The sequence below is a fragment of the Physcomitrium patens genome, chromosome 4 (genome assembly GCF_059467195.1).
Source record: "Physcomitrium patens ecotype Gransden chromosome 4, ASM5946719v1, whole genome shotgun sequence".
Lineage (NCBI taxonomy): Eukaryota > Viridiplantae > Streptophyta > Bryopsida > Funariales > Funariaceae > Physcomitrium > Physcomitrium patens.
Window position 1 is genome coordinate 113,709 of NC_143413.1, and position 18,957 is coordinate 132,665.

General features: G+C 38.6%; 3 protein-coding genes across 5 annotated transcripts; 2 read left to right on the forward strand and 1 right to left on the reverse strand.

Moving 5' to 3' along the window:
- Nucleotides 1-3,402: 3,402 nt before the first annotated feature.
- LOC112280917 (protein EARLY FLOWERING 5) lies at nt 3,403-8,862 on the reverse strand. Of its 2 annotated transcripts, XM_024516871.3 has the most exons (9): nt 8,329-8,862; nt 8,094-8,187; nt 7,102-7,187; nt 6,614-6,663; nt 6,180-6,249; nt 5,613-5,694; nt 4,884-5,311; nt 3,988-4,629; nt 3,403-3,736 (listed from the first exon to the last, which is right to left on the reverse strand). In XM_024516871.3, exons 1-9 carry the CDS (start codon nt 8,407-8,409, stop codon nt 3,536-3,538), a joined length of 1,734 nt encoding a protein of 577 aa, XP_024372639.1. In that variant the 5' UTR covers nt 8,410-8,862; the 3' UTR covers nt 3,403-3,535. The 2 variants fall into 2 exon arrangements, with proteins under 2 accessions (XP_024372639.1, XP_024372640.1); XM_024516872.3 differs by lacking the exons at nt 8,094-8,187; nt 8,329-8,862 and adding an exon at nt 7,542-7,615.
- A 179-nt stretch (nt 8,863-9,041) lies between these two features.
- LOC112280918 (U1 small nuclear ribonucleoprotein C) lies at nt 9,042-13,131 on the forward strand. Of its 2 annotated transcripts, none has more exons than XM_024516873.3 (6): nt 9,042-9,300; nt 9,758-9,800; nt 10,456-10,497; nt 10,708-10,960; nt 11,306-11,430; nt 11,568-13,131. In XM_024516873.3, exons 1-6 carry the CDS (start codon nt 9,293-9,295, stop codon nt 11,769-11,771), a joined length of 675 nt encoding a protein of 224 aa, XP_024372641.1. In that variant the 5' UTR covers nt 9,042-9,292; the 3' UTR covers nt 11,772-13,131. The 2 variants fall into 2 exon arrangements, with proteins under 2 accessions (XP_024372641.1, XP_090105533.1); XM_090249407.1 differs by having other exon boundaries at nt 11,661-13,131.
- Nucleotides 13,132-15,055: 1,924 nt separating this feature from the next.
- Nucleotides 15,056-17,527, forward strand: LOC112280817 (uncharacterized). Its single transcript, XM_024516678.3, has 5 exons — nt 15,056-15,249; nt 15,578-15,707; nt 15,954-16,154; nt 16,432-16,599; nt 16,835-17,527. The coding sequence occupies exons 1-5, from the start codon at nt 15,116-15,118 to the stop codon at nt 17,363-17,365; spliced, it is 1,164 nt and encodes a 387-aa protein (XP_024372446.1). The 5' UTR covers nt 15,056-15,115; the 3' UTR covers nt 17,366-17,527.
- The last annotated feature ends 1,430 nt before the right edge of the window (nt 17,528-18,957 follow it).

An 18,957-nucleotide genomic window follows, 5' to 3' on the forward strand; every position in this document is an offset into this window, starting at 1 on the left:
ATGGCTGGCTGGCTCGCAGTGCGCGGACTCAACGCCTGGCTTACTACTACTACTTACCACTACTTACAGTCCAGTCCAGTCCCAGCTCGCCCCGGTCCTCATCGACCCCACCCCACCCACCCAACAGCAGCAGCAGCAGCAGCATGGACACGATGGCCTCCTCCTCTGTGACTCCAAGCAAGCATGCCCCCCTCAGCCCCCTCCCTCCCACGCTGCTAAGAATGGGATGGATGAAAGTTCTCTTCCGTGGATGACCTGTTGGGACAATGCATGCAACTAGTGGCTAGGGCTGTCCAAATAACCATATGGCTGCAAAGAAAGTCCCTAAACCCAGCCGAAGGGGGAGGGGAAGTGGGGATTGATGGAGTGGGTTTTGCCGGAGGAGGAGGAGGAGGGGAAATCCAGTCCAGTTGTCCGTACACACACACACACACACAAGTATATATATTCTGAAGTAGGAGAACATGAAACTAATTATCATTTATAAACAATTCTCAACATGTGTTCCACATTCTTATCAAGATTCCCCAGGAAATCAATCTAAATGTTAATTAACACACATTTAATAGTTTATTACCTCATCTGAAAAAAAATCCTTTTTATAAATCAATTCTCTGCATTTTGTATTGATAATGTTTGAATGATGTTTGAAAATAAATAAATATATAAATACCTTTTTCAATCCTATAGCATGTAACAACATTGTTTACTGTAAATTTAAACTTGAGTAGAAAAAATATTATTAATTCAATGTTTCAAAATAATATAATACTATAAACACCTTATTCCATTACATAAAAATTGTGGCTTATCTAACATCTAACACAAGTGGAAGTTTTGCATTCCCTTCTACTTATCAAAATTTTATCTTTTTCTATAATGATTTTTATTGTAGTGGAGTTCTATAAGTAATAAAACACACATTTCTTCTTTTATCCAATGTATATATGTATACATCTGCATCATTCTTTACATGATTTCATATATAATTGATTATTTTGTTTATTTTCAGAATTTATATAATACAGTAGATATTGAAAAGACAACACTAACTAACTAACTAACTAACTATATATATATATATATATATATATATATGGTGACAAATGAAATTTAGATTATTTTAGATTTGTTATATCTTAATTTATTTGCAGTACAAATATCTAAAAATATATCTAGTAAATCATATAAAAAATCAAAAAATATTAAAAACATATTTGTTATATGTAAATTTTTATCTATTAAAATAATAAATAATAGCTCAAAGTGAAACAAAATGGTACCAAGCCATGAACAAATCCTTGAAGTTAGTTAAGTTATTTTAACTTGGGGTTTAAATTTGTAGTATCAATGCATATTATAATTATAGTAAGAAGTAAAACCACTAATTAATACATCTGTATATCAAACAAAGTATAAGATGTATATCAAATATAAAAGAAAACATTTCAAAATAAATGTATTAAAGTTTCATTTGAAATAAGATTGTGTTTTAATGAATATTAAAGTTTCAAAAATGTCAAAAAATGATTATTTATTTCTTAAAATGATAACTTTTTGTTTGAGAATAGAATTAAACTGACTAAAAACAGAAAAAAGTTAGGAAAGTGTTGAATTGTGTAGCCACAGCTGGTGATTAAGAAAAGTAGACTTCCACATGATAATTTGTCTCTAGTTCTTTCACATACAATGCATGGATTAACTAATTTTTTCAAATGTATACTTTGAGAATTACTTAATATATTGGGCATGCAAAGTAGATATTGACATTGCCTTTTGGTACTAATTTTTGTGGATGCCAAAAATTGAAAAGTTACTGTATACACGTATTTTTGTTATGAGAACAATTTACTCAAAACAAATTGAATATGTTGTAAAGCACACTCAAAACACATTCCAAGCACAAAACCTATAATCTTAACAACAGCGAGCATTGTGCTGGAAGTTGTCTTTATCAGATTTACCAATCTTGAAAGTTTCAAAATTTTCGAAACTAATTTGCAGTTCAGAATTTAAATTAGTATCGAAATTTAATGTGCTATCAGATATGTTTGAATTATCATGTTCAATCACTTCAATATTATCAGTTTATTGTTGTGTTGAAATAAATTTCGAAGCATTACTACTTCTTCAAAGAATGATTCTCAAATAATGCAAAACACATTTAGATTCACAACGAGGGAAAAAATGAAAACAGAATAAAAAAATATGCAAACATGAATGACTCCACAATCATTAAGTTGACTAACCACTTTGTGGATTCACCAACAAAAACTACATATTCTATTATATTTTAGTATTTCTTTAAAGTTTTAATATTTTTCAAATCATGCATTAACAATGATACATTAGTTTGTGAGAGTGCTTCCAAATAAATGTTTTTTAAAGTACACTACTTTAATAAATGACGACTTAATTTAATTTGTTTTCACTTGAGTGAAATATAACATGAAAACGGGCTTGACATTTAGTTCTTTTTGTGATGTTTCTCAATATGAAAACTTATAGGAATCTATGCACTATTACACTATTCAAAAGTTTTCAATATTATTTATTTCACATCTGAAATTCAGTAGCCCCAATTCAAAACAAAATCGTTTAACTAAACATTTATCATTGATAAAGATTTGGACCTTGGATGTTTCTTAATTCAAACCCCAGAAATATAATCAGGATTTAACGTTAGAAAGATTTACACAATCTTCTAAAGGCTTAAGGAAAATCTTTTAACGTTAAGCAATTATATTCTCATTTCAAATTTGTCTTTCACTGCAGAGTTTAGAATCAATATGCGAGTTCTAAACTTTGTATTGAAATACGAAAAACCCTAGCACATCCAGATTTTTTGCATCTTATTTTAAAAAAATGTCAGTCTTGTTAGGGTTCAAACAGTCGAACTCTAAAAAGAGAAGATGGACAATTATGTTCCGTGTTTCCAACTACTATTTTCGGTTACACATATTCATTGTGGTGCGAGAATAAATAGGAATATAAGAAGATTGTAACCACGTAAACAAACAAGTAATGAGCAAGAAAGCATTTGAGTCAAACATGAATATATTTCATGCAAACACATTTATAATAAACGTGGACTGCCCGCCAAACTGAAACCTACACTTGGCATGGCTAGGCTTTGTGATTGAATATCACACTTCTCGCCAAGTGGAGATTCAACCAGGCACTCCAAGCTCGCACCAAATGAAGGTGGGTGAAAAATGTATCGGTCCTCTGACTCTTACACATTACTTTTTTCTGCTTGAGTCACCCATGATTATATTAGGGAGTAGAAAACCACGTTTAGGATAAAATATTACAAAAATAGCACAACGAATGCTGCATAGGCTGTGAACAACTTCCATCTGCTAAGAGCTCGGAGGATGTTCTCCCTGACCAAATACCAGAGACCCAGGAATGTTACTTCTTAAAGTCCAAGTCAGAATGACAATGTAAGCTCCTGAGAAACATCCCCGAACATTTGATCACAGAGTGAAAAGTGTTGACTAGAAATGCCATCTGGCACAATCAGAAACCGCCCCTACACATCTTCTTGTCCCTCTCCGAATGCCCCTAATAGCTTCATGTCCTCTAAGAATGCAGAATAAGTGTCATCTATGGTTGTCGGCTTAACCACACGAGGAGGTTGCAGAACAGAGGCAACTTGAGCAGATATTGCTGAAACAGTCTTAGGCTTTACTTTGGGAGCATTCTCTCTTCGAACACGGACTGACGCTGGTACCTGCTCCACAGCAGACAGCCACAGAAACATCATTTATGAGTGTCTAAAATCCCACTTGAGGTGTTAAGATATTGAAAACAAAAGATTTCAAATTCACCATTGTATGAAGAACTGCTAAATGCTATCTAAATAACTTTTCTAAAAGTGAGCATTCAGCAGAAGTATGGAAATTTGGGGAGATGGAGAAATTCAACGATTCCTTAATCTAAGTAATGGAAAGAAACCATGTGAATTTAGAGGAGAGGACCTACCATAGAGGTCAGTTCAGGAGTATGCTGAGCTAGAGGTCTTTTAACAACCGTAGGTGCGGCGGATTTCACATACGAAGGCTTTGCAGCCCCACCGGATCTAACCGGATCTTCGTTACCTCCCTCATGAACTACCCTAGGAGGAGGGGGAGGGGGAGGAGTGCCTTTAACCATCGGAGGAGGTCCAGCAGGAGGGCGCATAACAGGGGGTGGGCCGGACGGAGGCGGACCAAGTCTCACTGGAGGAGGGCCCGGAGGTGGTCCAGGGGGAGGTAACATTCCTGATTGCAACATCCTCGGTGGGGGAGGTGGAAGAGGCAAGGATGACATTTCTGGGGGTAGTGGAGGTCCAGGTAGAGTAGGTCGAAAAGGAGTCACACCAGGAGGAGGAGCTTCTGAAGAAGATGGGTGTTTTGGAGGAGGACCAGAAGGGGGCCGCATCAATAGAGAAGTGGGAAGAGGCGGAGGAGGGCCAACAGGCGGACGCATTGGAGGGGGAGGTGGTGGTGGTAGGTTTTGTCGAACAGCATCAGTGCTCCTAGAATCAGCTGGCGCGTCGTCCTCTATTTCGTCCTGAATTTCCTCCCCAGAAGGTATGGAAGGGCGCCGCGGAGGTGGTGGAGGTGGTGGCAATCTTCCAGGGGGCTACAAAAAAGTCGAAATAGCACCTTCAGTTATGAGAAACGCCACGGATGAATATTGTCCAAATTACGTGCATCAGGTGTGGAGAGAAGACAAAGAGAGGAAAGAAAAGAAAAGAAGAGAAAAAGAAACCAGAAGGAGAAAGAATTCATGGCAGAATCATGAATGAGCCAAGAATATAAACATACAAATAAAGACCAAGCGAAAGTTAAAAATCCGAAACTATCTTGAAAATTTGAAAGACTTCAGGAACTTACAATGAAATACATTGTTCTATGTCGTGAGTTGTCTCCAAGGTCAACATTCTCCGATTTTGCAATAGACGCTTCTTCGTCAGTTCCCGGAGGTACCTCTTCCCTGGATATGCCAGGAGGAAGCGGTTGTCCAGGACGAGGTGGCGGTGGAGGTGGTATCATTGAAGTTGCATGAGGAGGTCGACCTAGAAACAAAGGAGGAGGTGGTGGCAGCGTGCCTTGAACAGGACCTGGAGGAGCTGGTGGTGGAGGAGGTACAGGCACTGGTAATGGCAATGGGACTACATTTTCTCCAGCCGAGAAACCTTCTCCAGCAGAAGGTAGTGGAGGAGGCGGTGGAGGAGGGGGAAGGGGTAGGGTTGTGTCTGGGTCCATGTCCAGGTCCGTTTCACCACTAGGACCTGCAGTACTTGAAAGAGGGATTCGAGGTCCTGAAGCAATCACAATTCTATTACAACGGTAACAAAGGCGGAAAATCTCCATACTAGCAAATGTGTTCAATTAAGAGCGGTAGATAGGAATTTGGACTTGCAAAAGTGTTCAAAGCTTTCACTGTTATGGAAAATGCTTCAGATAAAGTACACCTCCTAAATTTAAAATCTTAAGTGAGAAGTAAAAAAAAAGTTCATGACGTAACTTATGAGGATATGGCAAACGACTTCAGAAGACCATGATACTTAAGTAATTCAAAAACTCATTCAAATATGGAAGATAAAGACACATGAAGCATACCTATAGATGATTTATACATGGGCGGCTTGCCAATCGGTGGAGCTCCACTGGGGTTTAATGCAGGATGAAAGTATACAGAATCCTGATGCGAGTCCCAAGAATTTCACAACACATCCATTACAAGATCATCCTAAAACTTGTACGTATTACAGATCCCAAAAAAAAACCCAAAAAACCCAAAAAACCAAAAAAACGAAAAAAGAATCAAAATTTGCAATTTCTCGTTCCGGCGTTGTTCATGTGCTCGTGCACAAGTAATACAAAGAGGCAACATCTAACTGATATAGCACTTGGAACCACAGAAACAAGCGCTGATTAAGGCCTGGAAGAAGAAATTGACAAAAGCTACATATTTGTAGAAGTCAAGAATACTTTCACAGAATTTTCTATAGTTTCCAAGTTTAAGTTAACAAATCCGTTAGGGCCTGATATATTAAATTAGAGAGAATGTTTTGAACTTAACGAAATTTGCATGAATAAGAATAGATGAAAATCGCAGATAAGATTCACTCGATAATATTAGTGCTGCGATCGTATGTAGAGAAACCAACAAAGGACATTACATACCTCAGGCTTCGGATGCTTAGCACGTTCTTCTTCTTCCGCTGTCGCTCGCCGTCTAGGGGTAGGAAGATGACTGCATTAAATCAGGGAACACAATCAAAGGCACGTCCCGTCGTGAACAACGGCGTGGACTGCAAATAGAACATATGATTTTCATCCTGTAAACCTAAGCAGGTAAGTGGAGCGGTTGAAAAAGAGCTCAGAGTGTGATGATACTCAATTTCACTGGGGTCAAAGTGTTCTTAGACGCCCTCTGCACCACTTACAATGATGCTGAACCAGTGAAGATCAAAGATGTTGCAGAGTGTGTTCACATGAATAAACAAACTAAACATCAAACGACTTAAGGCTGCAAATAACAAAGTAAACTCTCTCCAAACTCCTCAAACCTACATATGATTGAAAAAGAACAGATTTTCAGAAAGAATCCTTTGAACCTGAACATGACAGGCTCCTCTCCCTTTTCCCGCATCTTCTCTTCGTATTCCTAACGTAAGAGAACTAATAATTAGCTTTACCGCGTAGTATATTACAAGACCCAGTAAAGATGAATAGATGGCTTATTGCATCCTGGTCATGTATTTAAAGAGTAATATTTCATTTGAGGAATGTGGAGGTTGCCGGCAACAACTAAAAAGCTCGGCAGAGTACAGAAAATGGTATGAAATCGACAAATGCTAGAAGACCACGATGCAATAGAACCATCTATTCACTAGATTATTGGAAGCTAGTGGAATGCTCATTTAGAAATTAAGTATTTAAAGGATAAATGTACAGATAACGTTCACACTGGATCAAAACTAACCAGATTGATAACCTGCATCTTGCTACGCAGTCTAGTAGAACTTTAAACAAATGAAGCACACTCACACTCACGATTAACAAAGAGTAGACAATTCTGCTCGGAAAAGGGGCGACGAAATACCTTACGTTTCTTCATGACCAAGTGCAATGTGTCTTCAAGCTGTCTCTTTTTGTGCCTTCTTGTTTTGTCCAATGCCCCATCGGCCTCTGATGACATGCGCATATCGCCCCTCAGTAACAAATTAACATAGAAACCACCAGCGTCTCTGTATACTACAGTGGAGACCGTAATTCTAGAGAATTCACTGTCAAGATGAGGATAGAGAGTTCGATCAGTTCCGAAACAGGTCCTCTGAAAAAATTACAGGATAGTCTTCGGTTATCCGACAATCATAGTGTCACTGAATTTGCCTTTTAGGCTTCGTCGACAAGCCGTTATATGAAACCTGCTTGAGTAATACCTGCAACGCCGATCTAGCCTATGATGATGCGAATCATTGCAGTTCATAAAACAAATTCCTTCACTAATGCACTCAAAAAACATTGCCTGTTAAGTCCCACCTAATCAGACCAGGCTACTGCCCCTTGAATGTTGATCAAATGGCCAATGTCACAAACTCAACCATTTCCACCATCTGCCAACAGAAAGGTTCACCGATAACCAGTTTTCAAAACTGCAAGAAAATGAACCCTACATCCAGAGGGCAGTTAGTGGACGGACTCCACTATACAATAAAGCAAACTAAATGGCCAAGAGGCGAGGGGCTTCACTTAAGCATTTCAAAGCTGTTGATCTAAAAACGGAGGAAATTACGAGAAGAGATAATGTGAAGCTAACGGTAGTTGTGATATGTGACATCATTAAATAGACAGTGAAAGAAGGGATGGCAACCTCCTTAAACTGCTTGCGGCTCTTAATTGCACTACCACGGATTGTGAACAGTGATTTTCTGGGGAACATATCACAAGTCATGCAGGACTGGTCAGAGGACAAAACACATGTTGAGAGAAGCTCCTCCGATGTAGGACTCTAAGTGCATAACGTATGCACCTGCAGAGAAATTCAGTGTTTACTAAACGAAATGCAAATGCTAGGGGGAAGGGATCACACACTCATTATCTCTAATTTCTTGATTTGCTCCTTGATGGCGTCGGGATCCTTTTTGAGAATCCCCACCTCCCGCACCTTCTTTCGTTCCTTTTTGTTCTGTTCCCAGGCCACATCCAAGAGACGTAATCCAAAATGGTGAAAAACATCACAGCTGCAAGGCGTAACAGCAAAGCAAAATCCAATCGAAGAAAAAGAATCAACCAGCTAACCCTAATGATAACCAATGAAGGAAGTTACCCGCTTAAGCTCCTTTTTGCGGAGCTCCTTGCGATAGGCATCGGTAGGGTTCATGACCTTTCCCCCCTTGGTGGTCTTCATGGTGGAAGAAGTTCGACGAAGAAAGGAGGGTTAGGGCATGAGAAGAGAGGAGAGGAGGCACACAGAAGTGTAAGAGAAATAGTGATTGAGGCACAATAGAAGAAAGCCAAGAGAATAAGAGAAAGAGGAAGAGGAAGAGAAAAACAAAACAATACAAGGTCAGGGAAAAAAACAAAAGGAGAGACCCTCGACAAGAGGGGAAAAAACGAGAAAGTAGGGAAGAAACGAGGAAAGCTGGGGATCTACAAGGGAGCGAAGGAGCAGCAAAACTGGACGAGAAATCAGAACATTTCGAGGAAGTGAAGACCACTGGGTGATGATGAGGAAAGGGTGTGGCCAAATTTTGCAACGGAGGCAGCCCGCGTCACCTCACAGCTTCAACGGCAAAGACAATAATAAAAATCACGCGCGCCACTTCGGCACCACACTCCTCCCTTGTCCAAATAACTTACGACGAGGCTACGGGGCTCCTATCTCTCCCTGCCTTTCTCCTTTTTTTGCCACAACTCCCCGCACCTCCCCTTTAACTTTACCTTTTTCGTGAACTCTGCTTTCAAGGCAACGAAGTGTTCTGCTCTGTCTGGGGAAGAGCATATGTAGGAGGAACGAATGTCTCAGGCTGTTTCTCTTCTTCTGGAGTATCGCTGTGGCCTGTCTCCGTCGCTCCCATCAGCGGTTCCAGTTTGGGGACATCAAGTTGATGCCATTTGCGTCGCCCCTGCTCGCATAGGGCGTCGTGTCTGTCTTCGCCAAGCTTGCAGCTTCTCTCTGGTTTAAAGCCTTTAATCTGCTCGGTATCCTCCCCGAAGAGACGGCAGTAGTTTTGAGTGTGAAAGGTTTTGGTGTTGGCCGGGCGAGTTTGGTTTAGGCGGAGTGTGTCACCATGCCGAGGTAAGTCTTCTCGATTTTGATTAGGCCGCTCCTCACCTACACTTATTAAAGTTCAGCGTTTCTAAAAAAATTGTCTGTATTGGAGTTTGTTATATTCTTGGGCAGATGACCTAACGTGTTTTATTCGTGGGGTTCGTGTGTCATCGGAAGGCATTAGCAGTTGATGCGCAGTTTTGCGGAAACTTTTATGTCACAGGGAATAGGGAGAAATTAGGTTTAAAATTACTTAATTGTTAATATTTCATTAGTTTTCATGTTCTTGAAGAAAACGTGATATATGAAGGTGTTCATACATCACCGCTGTTGCTCCCTGCTTGAATTTCAATCGTGTGTTTGTTCTGTAAAATACCGAGGAAGAGCACAATGACTAATTATCTGGTGTATAGTTATCCCCATGGACTTCGTTTAACATGTCCAACGAGTTGACCCGGCGGCATATTATTTTTTGATTGTGCAGATACTACTGTGACTACTGCGACACGCATCTAACTCATGATTCTGTAAGCTTCCGCTTACCTTTTTAGACTGTATGTGTAATTGGTTAAGTCCATTGTGAAGGCGATGTTATTGTGAACTGTGCTCTCTTTGCGTTAAGGTGCTCTATCTATTAGTATCAATATCGTTTCTTTATCCTTGGCGTTTAACTAGACGCTTTTAGACTTCTGGTCTGGAACCTGGTTTACAGTTAGATTGACATTTTAAATGTGGACCTATCTGAAACTGTAGACAAGGACCTGGTGTTGGCTTTCCTGTGAAAAGATCTTGTCAATTTAGCTCTACCCAGCACCTACTGACCTTGAAGGGGCATCATTGAGGAAATGACGATACGCTATAATGACAACAACAACAATAATATGCAACATAGCTTTTATTAGTTATTTATACTCCGTGCACACTTTCAAAGGAAAATATGATGCATCCTTATTTTTCAGATGTAGATGAATCACGGCACGTCTGCGCAATCGACCAATCGTGAACACTTTGAATATCTTGTTACGAATGTTTGTCTGGTTTTCAACAAATTAGTTCGAGCTCTATGAGTACGTATTCATTCTGAGAATGAGCGCGCGCGTGCGTATGTGTTTTCTAGTTGTATTTTAAAAGCAAAGCTGCTTGGTTTTATTTTTTTGACTTGGTGTACGTTCGTGAATGCAGCCTTCTGTGAGAAAACAACATTGTGCAGGATATAAGCACAAGGTGAGAAACACGCTACTTTTTTCTAGCCAGTATACGTGTTTTCGGATGTAGATGACTACCAAGCCTTGAACAATTTTGCATATTGCCAGTGGCTCACCGTTGACTTTTGCTACTTACAAATTGGCTTACTGATTTCAGTAGTCCTGTACGTTCAATTTTACTGATTTTCTTTTCTTTTTTCTTTTTTCTTTTTTTCCTATTGGATTTCAGGCCAATGTTCGGCAGTACTATCAGCAATTTGAGGAGCAGCAGACGCAGAGTTTGATTGATCAGAAAGTGAAAGAACACTTGGGACAGACAGCAGCTGCATTGGCCCAGCAACAAGTTGGTGGAGCTGTTTATTCACACTTAGCTGGTATGGGAGGTGGTTACAAACCTATGGCTGCTTCAGGACTGTTACGTCCCCCGATGTTGGCCGCTGTACGGCCTCCTGTCCTGCCTCCACCATCCGGACCTGCTTCTGGTACAACTTACTGGCTGCCTGCATATTGAATTTGCATGTGATGTGTCTTGATGTTAGACATTTTTAATAATCATAATAGATATCCTTGCTTTTTCTACACGTTTTTCATGTACATGAACACGTATCTAAGGCTGTTACTTGCTCGGGGGATCATGCGTTCATTTTCCGCCTCTTTCTTGTCTTTTTTCTCGTCTGTTTTTTTCTTCTTATTCTTTTCATTTTTCTTTTGTTGGTGGGGGGAGCATGCTTCACTGAATTATATCGCTGGATATTCTAGTTTATAGTACAAGAATGTATGTATCTTCACATGGCTTATAGCAAGTTTTATAATTGTGTGTACATCAGGCTATGGAAGTGGGGCGCTACCCTCGTACAGACCTCCAGTGGTTCAGCCACCTGGCAGCGGCTCCACTCAATATTACAATGGTCCCTCACAGTTACAATATTCAACAAGTAATGGCGCATCACAGGTTAGTCCGGTCTACTTCTCGCTTCTCGATTCGCTGCTGTAAAATGCGTAACCTAGAAGAGGCATATGAACAAGTACATTTTACGTAGCGGTTAGTGTTTTAACCTGTTCAATCTGTTGAATCTGAATCGACTGCAGTATTCGGTGAACAATAGTTCAGTACCACAGTCTTACTCCTCAAGTAGCACGGGTGCTCAGTCTCAGTATGTGTCGAGTATCAACGGTGGACAGGCTCAATATCAAACAAGTAGTGGAGGTTCTCAGCAGCAGCAGTATTCCAATGGACCAACTCGGGCGCCTATTCCATCAACATACAATCCGGGGCCCGCTTATCAAAGGTAGACTGGTGTAAGTGAGATGAGAACCCTCAGTGTGGAATTGGACTGCTATGGTCTGATCAGTAGACATGCATTTGTCTTGAGGCTACTTGGATCCAATATGCTCAAAATCACATGCAGCGGATGGTATTCCACGATCTTTCTACATTGACGAGTTTTTCAAGGCGTTTCTGGCGGGAGGTTTCGGTGCAGGTAGTGATTTCTGGTAAAGATGTACTTGCATAGGCTAGAGTCAGGTAAACAGTCTTCTCGATGGACTGACAAATGCTTCATCATCTTCAAGTCTCAACTGTGTTTGCGGATGTGTTTGTAAGTGATGCCACATTCTGGTTTGAGGTATTTCTATCAAAATAGGGAGCTGGGGCAATCATACGACTTTTCATATCTTATAGATAGTTGAACAGAAGTTGGTCCAACTGAGAATGAGGTGTGGTCGAGGAGAATGGCAACAGATTCGGCACGAAGGTATCCTCGTTTGGTTTCTGTTGAACTCATTTCTGATTTCAGAATCAGCATAGCACATGTGAATGTGCCTTGCTTGATTCAGATTGTTATGTGAATCCTACACCGCATCATATGGGCGCTTTGTGAAGGTTTGTCAGTGTTATGATTAATGGATCTGGTTGAAAGGTAAGTAACGGTGTCACTTGAAATCGGCTGTGTGTAGAGTCTACTTCATGAGTCAATCGTTGTAAATTTCACATTATTATTGTCAACAACAATGACTTCAAATCTGAACCATGAATTCTGAGTTAGTTCGCACATATTACTATGTAAGTCATACCGTCGATCGTTAACTTACAATCAACACTTGGGTCTGATCAATTTTTTTTTTCCTTAGCATTATACCATACTCGTAATTAGTGTGTTCAATCTCTCGTTTCACTTCTTTGTAAGTATTTTTACTTTCATAAGTTTACACAGGTGGTCGTATCGATTCCAGGATGTTTGCGCTGTAGCATGATCTTCTTTCCTCCCCCAGGTGCAGTTTAACACGTCTTGCGATATTGTTATTTTTGGCATTTGTGATGAAATGTGTTCAAGAGAATCCTGTCGCTTATATGTCGAGTATCAAGGGTACAGAGGTTCAGTACCACAAAGGCACTGGAGGTTTTCAGCAGCCGTTTTCCATTGAATCAACTGTATGCTTGCGCCATCAACATACAACCAAGGACTGGTGTGTCAAAGATAGAATGATGCGAGCAAAATGTTAACTCTTAGCTCTTAGGTACTTCATGAATCAAAATGTCAAGATCGAAAGTTGGAGCGCGAAGTCACGTGACCTTAAGGATCTCGTAGGCTCAAGGTCTCATTACATGTTGTCAATATTGATGAATGGTCTGCATTGTGAATTATTACCTGGATATCCACGTCTTTAAGATGGTGTTTGTGCATGTGCTCGTGCATAGCATGGATTTAATAGCCATCAGAATATGCTCGCGTCTGTAATTTGCACGCCTTATTGTGGATTGGCTTTGTCTTTCCATACGACAGACGCATTGAATGTATATTACCAACTGAAATGTTCTCTTATGTGCATATCAAACAAAATCTCACTTTATGTGACTCACAAATAGAGTTAGCTTTGCTCTGGAATGTAGTATTAGCACTAGTACCAACACATGGTGCAGAATCGATATAAATGGCAATTTTCATGTCCGTGTTGGCATGATATCTCAGCACTACGCCCCGCTTGAGAGAACGGATACTTAATGACATTTTGGTTAAACGATAGAGTTTTATTAATCCTGTCAACTCATCTCACATGGAGGCTTGAAGAACTGGACACAAGGATTGGGACATTGAGAAATACACAACATTCCCTAGCTTCCATACTTAATTCTTTACTTTTTTCTTCATGAATACCATATATAGATTACCCACTTCAACTGCAATTTTAACGTAAATAATTATCAGCTTTTGGATGAAGTTACTTTCTGAATTTGGTGATTTCACCAATTCTAGCTCAAATAATTAACTGTTGCGCGAATTATTCAATTCACAGTGATCGTAACTTGTTCACTTTTCACAAAAACCTAGCATCTTTAGCACAACATAGGATGACTTCTACCACCGTGGAAAAAAAGTTAAATTATACACTGTTAACACAATAACTTTAAGATTAACTAAAGGACAACTCTGCACTTCTCATATTAGAATTCCAAACACTCAAAAAATAAATGACAGGCAAAGATCAATTGTGTACTTGTATTGTTATGATTACATGTGAACATATGATATGCAATCATGATTTTTCATGGCACCAAGAAATGAAGCTGGTTAAGAATGTGATGATTTGTACATCAACATGCAAGAAACATTTTCAAAGGGATAGCAAAATAAAAGCTTGTTCAGCTTTAAAGCTAAAATTGCATGCATAAAGTTGGGCTATGGTGAATCAAACCTACACCCGTCCACAAAAGATTAACCTAAAAGAATTGCAAAACACATTCAATTCTCCTAAAATGATCTCAAGCGACTCTAAAACCTAAATGGATTTCTGTGAATAAACACATGTAAAATAAATTTCATTTAATTTATTTTTTTTATTAAAAAAAGCATTGTTTTCATTAAGCACTAACTCTTAAATGAGCATGAAATTGGTTTTCTTACATTATGAAACATAGGGGATAATACAAAAAAAACATGCTTTTTATTTACATCCTATTGGAGTAGGGATGAAAATTATTAGTCTTGGTAAGGCAGATTTCATCAAACATTTAAAGATAATGACTTAAATATAATAACAAGTGTAACCAAATTTAAAAATAGGCATACATAATTTTTACCCTCTCATTAACATCTCCTACACAAAATGTTCTTGGAATACACATTCCTTAAGTACAATTTGTAAGATTTCTTTCATGAAAAAGAAGTTTTAGATGTATTTGAAGTATCACAATTAACAAAAATCAACTTTACAATAACATTGTCACAAACATAATTAACACTTACAGTTACCTAAATAAAAACATGAAAATAAGATAAAAATAAATAAAAGTAGATAAATAGATGCAGATTTGATTTTATACATGTATCAATGGCGGAGCGATTGAACAGGGAGGCATCTGCGACACAATTCTATGAAGGGGAGGGAGGGCGACCCCCTAGAAGGGACACCAGAGAAGGGGGACCCGGCCTCGGCCTAACCCACGGGCGTGCGTGTCCAGGATTTCCACGAGCCAGCCAGCCCCCTTTCCTTCTAAGGCCAGGCCAGTTAGCGCCGGGGGCTGAAACTGCATCAGGTTTAGGGTTTAACGCGTCTCCTCTGTTCCTATTGTCATTCTTTGCCACCGAATTGTGCTCATCAGTATCTTTTGGTTTCAGTTTGGTCGAACTATACTCAGCATGTCCCGCTCTGTGAAACAACCGATTGGGCAAAAGCGGCTAACCAACGTCGCTATTGTACGAGTTCGCAAGCATGGCCTTCGTTTCGAAATTGCGTGCTTTAAGAACAAAGTTCTATCCTGGAGATCCCATGTGTAATGTCTCTATCTCGCGCTCTCATCTGAATTTACGATCTCTACTCTAGTTCTCAAAATTGTTAAATTAGGTTTGATAAAATATTGTGGTAGATTGAATGTCGAGATGGATATTTAAGTCGGTGATCCTAGTTCTTCCTTCAATGTGGTTCTGAAATTGGATTCATTGCTCACAGAAGGTTTCTGTTTTTAGGGCGGATCCAGGCGTTGTGTGACCAAACACAATTGATTAGGATGACAAGGATGTGGCTCCTGGCTTCGCTGGATGTGACGGCACTGTGAATTTGCATCTGAGGTTCTTGTTTGTGGTCCTGTGTTGGGTGACCAGGGAGAAGGACATAGACGAAGTCTTACAGACTCATACGGTGTTCTCAAACGTGTCTAAAGGAGTTCTAGCAAAATCTAAAGATCTAATTCAAGTATTCGGCACCGACGACGAAGACAAGGTTTGCTTGGAGGTAAATAACTTGTGCCTGCATTTAAGTGATACTCTCGCTGTTAATTTGTTTTTGTTTTTTTTTTTTTTTTTTGTTTGGGATCCGAGATGTTTGCCTTGCCTCTTATGGTTTTTATTACTTGGATTGTTGGAATAAATAATTCTGAATTAGGAAATATCCTGGAATTGCTTCATCCTTGTGTGCTGTGATAAGATTGGTGGATCCATTTTAGTAGTTATACTGATGTTCGAATTTTCCTGTTAACAGATTTTAGAGAAAGGAGAATTGCAGGTGGCCGATAGAGAGAGAGAGTCACAGTTATCGAATCAATTTCGTGATATTGCAACGATTGTGATGGCTAAAACTGTGAACCCAGATACTGAGCGACCATACACTATAACAATGATTGAGAGGCTCATGCGGGAAGTTCACTTTGCTATTGATCCGCATAGAAACTCCAAACAGCAGGTATTTCGAATTCTTAGTACTTAACGTGTACTTTTTCGCAACATTAATTCAACGTCTGTAGGCAAGTTATCATCACGACATAGATGCACTGTTGGAGACTTTTTCTATGATTAACAGACTTTCCAAATATGTGAATGTTCCTATGCCTACCAAAGTAATGACAACTTCCTCGCTATCACATGACTGCTACGAAACTATTTTGTTACTGACCACGATGTCGGGATCTTGAACGAAAATTTGTGCGTGGTATGTGTTCTAAGCTTTGTTATATATGCAGGCGCTTGAATTGATAAGGGAGTTACAGAAGAAATACCCGATCACCAGGGCTCGCATGAAGCTGCGATTTGTGGTACCTATCAATCAGATTGAGTCACTTACCACAGCGCTCTCATCTTGGAACGCGCAGATCGAAGGCAAAGAAGAGACGACTACCAACACTTCTTTGGTATCAGATCTTACCTTAATGGCCTTTTCATATTTTGTGTAAATGGGCGTCTACCTTTCTGCTACATATTTTAGTTTAATTTACTTCATGCTAAATACTAGATCAGCGAATCTTTACCATTTACGCAGGCCTGCGTAAATGTTTACGTTATGGAAAGCAATTGATCAACTTAAGATCTAAATGATCTCTGCAGTGCCTGACATTTGGGGCCATGTATTCACTGCCAATTTCTCAGGTCTGCAAGATAGATCCAGGTCACTTTCGTGAGTGTGACACTCTCGTGAGGGAGTTGCAAGGTACTCTTGAGGTTGTGTCTATGGCTGTTCAAGGGGAAGGGGAAAGTAATATAGATGACTTCAATGATGATGACGAGTACAATGCAGTACACGTTTCTCATGTTGTTGAGGATGAGAATCACTTAGCTCAACGACTGAGGGACTCAGCTTCATTGTCCAAGTCATCTGGGCAAGGTAGCGGGACCACGTCCGATGCTGCTGAGGTGAGGGGAGTACGTACGAATGTCATTGCCTCCACGGCATCTGGAGGGTCCGCACCTGCCGACAGTAGCGTTAAGCAGCAAGTATGCAAGACTTGTAATAGAGAAGTGGGAGACGTTAAGCAGTATCGTGAACACTTCAAAAGCGATTGGCATAAACATAATCTGAAAAGAAAGATTACCGGCTTGCCTCCACTATCTGCGGAGGAGTGTTTAGCTGATACAGATATTGACTACGGCATTAATGATAGGGATGAATATAGTCGTTAGTTTATGTACTATGTAGATTTGTTTCGTGAGATGGACTTTGATTTTAGGCTTTATGAGCAATAGTGTTGTTTTTACCTCTCTTATGTTTAGGTTCATGTCATGTGGTATTCTACATAATTCACAATCACAGCAGAGAATCTGAAGGTTATTTTTTTGGCATAACTTATTATCCGTGCTTAAGGTTTGCTTGAATTATCTAATGAGATGCTCCAATGTTTTTGTAAATATAATTTCAGTTAAATAGAGTGGCTTGTGTAAGCACTCTTTCACTTGCTGTCTTTCTGTACCAATGAGCAGATTCAAGTGTAATAAAATGCATTTGAAAGTATAGTCTCTCTATTACTTTATTTATTGTTTATTGTTCATAACATTTTATTAATCAACTTTGCTATTGCCCATTGATCCCTTCTTGACAAGGACATAGCTATGTTAAAGTACAAATTGTTGGATGTTGACAATATGATCTTTGAATGAATTGTATTGGCTATTTGTAGGAAGACTATTAGAGAGCTTATTAGAAGCTTTTTAGAAGCGAAGTAGATTTTTTTACATGTTTTTAGATAATGGGTAGATTGAAAACTTGGCCAACAATTTAACCACATGTTGTACATATAGACAACTTGTAATACAAATTAGCCATGTGGGACACATGTAGAAAACTTGCATTACAAATTACACATGTGTCTCATAAGTTAAGTACATATTAAAGGTTCTACACAATGTTCTCATATAGCTCTTAGTTAGATAGTATATATGAAAGCAACAATGAAGTCTTCTTCACTCTTATTAATGCCTATCTTATTCTTAGTCTTATTTCAAGAATCTCTAGTCTTCTTCTCTTTGGCAATAACTATTCTAAATTTAATATTATATTATCTTTGAATGATTATCTATTCTTTTCTAACAATACATGAAGGTATTGAATTCTTTATTATTTATTATTTATGTCCTTCATAGTTTGACAAGAATATTATTTTACTATTATTATTTAATTTTAGAATTAAAAAGATTACATCATTTTTTTTGTTGTATTTTAAAGATTGCAAACTATTCACCTTTAAAACTTATATTTTTTCTTTTCTAATACTAATTCGTCTTTTAAAGAGAATGAAACATGTGTCTTTGCAAAAAAAATTATTTAAAACTAGAGCTTTCAAATTATTCTCATCTAAATTGAATTTTGGATTTATTAATGTTGTTTATTATAAAAATAAAAGATTTTTTTTAAAATACTATACTTTATAAAAGCGAATCCAAAAAGTCTTATTATTATAAGTATAAAAAAAATAAAGATTAATATATTAGAAAAGTTTGATAGAATAAGAATAAAATTTTAAAAATTTCTATAAAAAGGTAAGTTCTATTTAAGGTTACATCTCTTTTAATATCTTGATGGATTTATTTAAGTTGGCTTTATGAGTGTACTCATATTTGAAAGAACTTTCTTTCTTGGTTTGCACCACTAATAGAAGATGATTTATAATTCTTATATAATCTAAATTTATTCTTAGAAGACTATATGACCATATTTGAAGAAAGTAGTTGAAAAAAAAATAGCAAAGACAAAATTTGTATCTTTACAACAATGATCA

Excerpts from the sequence above, each read along its gene's own strand:
- LOC112280817 (XM_024516678.3), top strand. The coding sequence starts at position 15,116 with ATGTCCCGCTCTGTGAAACAACCGATTGGGCAAAAGCGGCTAACCAAC. Across the intron at positions 16,155-16,431 it reads ATAGAAACTCCAAACAGCAG|GCGCTTGAATTGATAAGGGA; the intron begins GTATTTCGAATT and ends TTATATATGCAG. Across the intron at positions 16,600-16,834 it reads CGACTACCAACACTTCTTTG|GTCTGCAAGATAGATCCAGG; the intron begins GTATCAGATCTT and ends CCAATTTCTCAG.
- LOC112280918 (XM_024516873.3), top strand. Across the intron at positions 9,801-10,455 it reads CGCATCTAACTCATGATTCT|CCTTCTGTGAGAAAACAACA; the intron begins GTAAGCTTCCGC and ends TCGTGAATGCAG. Across the intron at positions 10,498-10,707 it reads GTGCAGGATATAAGCACAAG|GCCAATGTTCGGCAGTACTA; the intron begins GTGAGAAACACG and ends ATTGGATTTCAG.
- LOC112280917 (XM_024516871.3), bottom strand. The coding sequence starts at position 8,409 with ATGAAGACCACCAAGGGGGGAAAGGTCATGAACCCTACCGATGCCTAT. Across the intron at positions 6,664-7,101 it reads TGGTCATGAAGAAACGTAAG|GAATACGAAGAGAAGATGCG; the intron begins GTATTTCGTCGC and ends CTCTTACGTTAG. Across the intron at positions 3,737-3,987 it reads CTCCTGAACTGACCTCTATG|GTACCAGCGTCAGTCCGTGT; the intron begins GTAGGTCCTCTC and ends GCTGTGGAGCAG.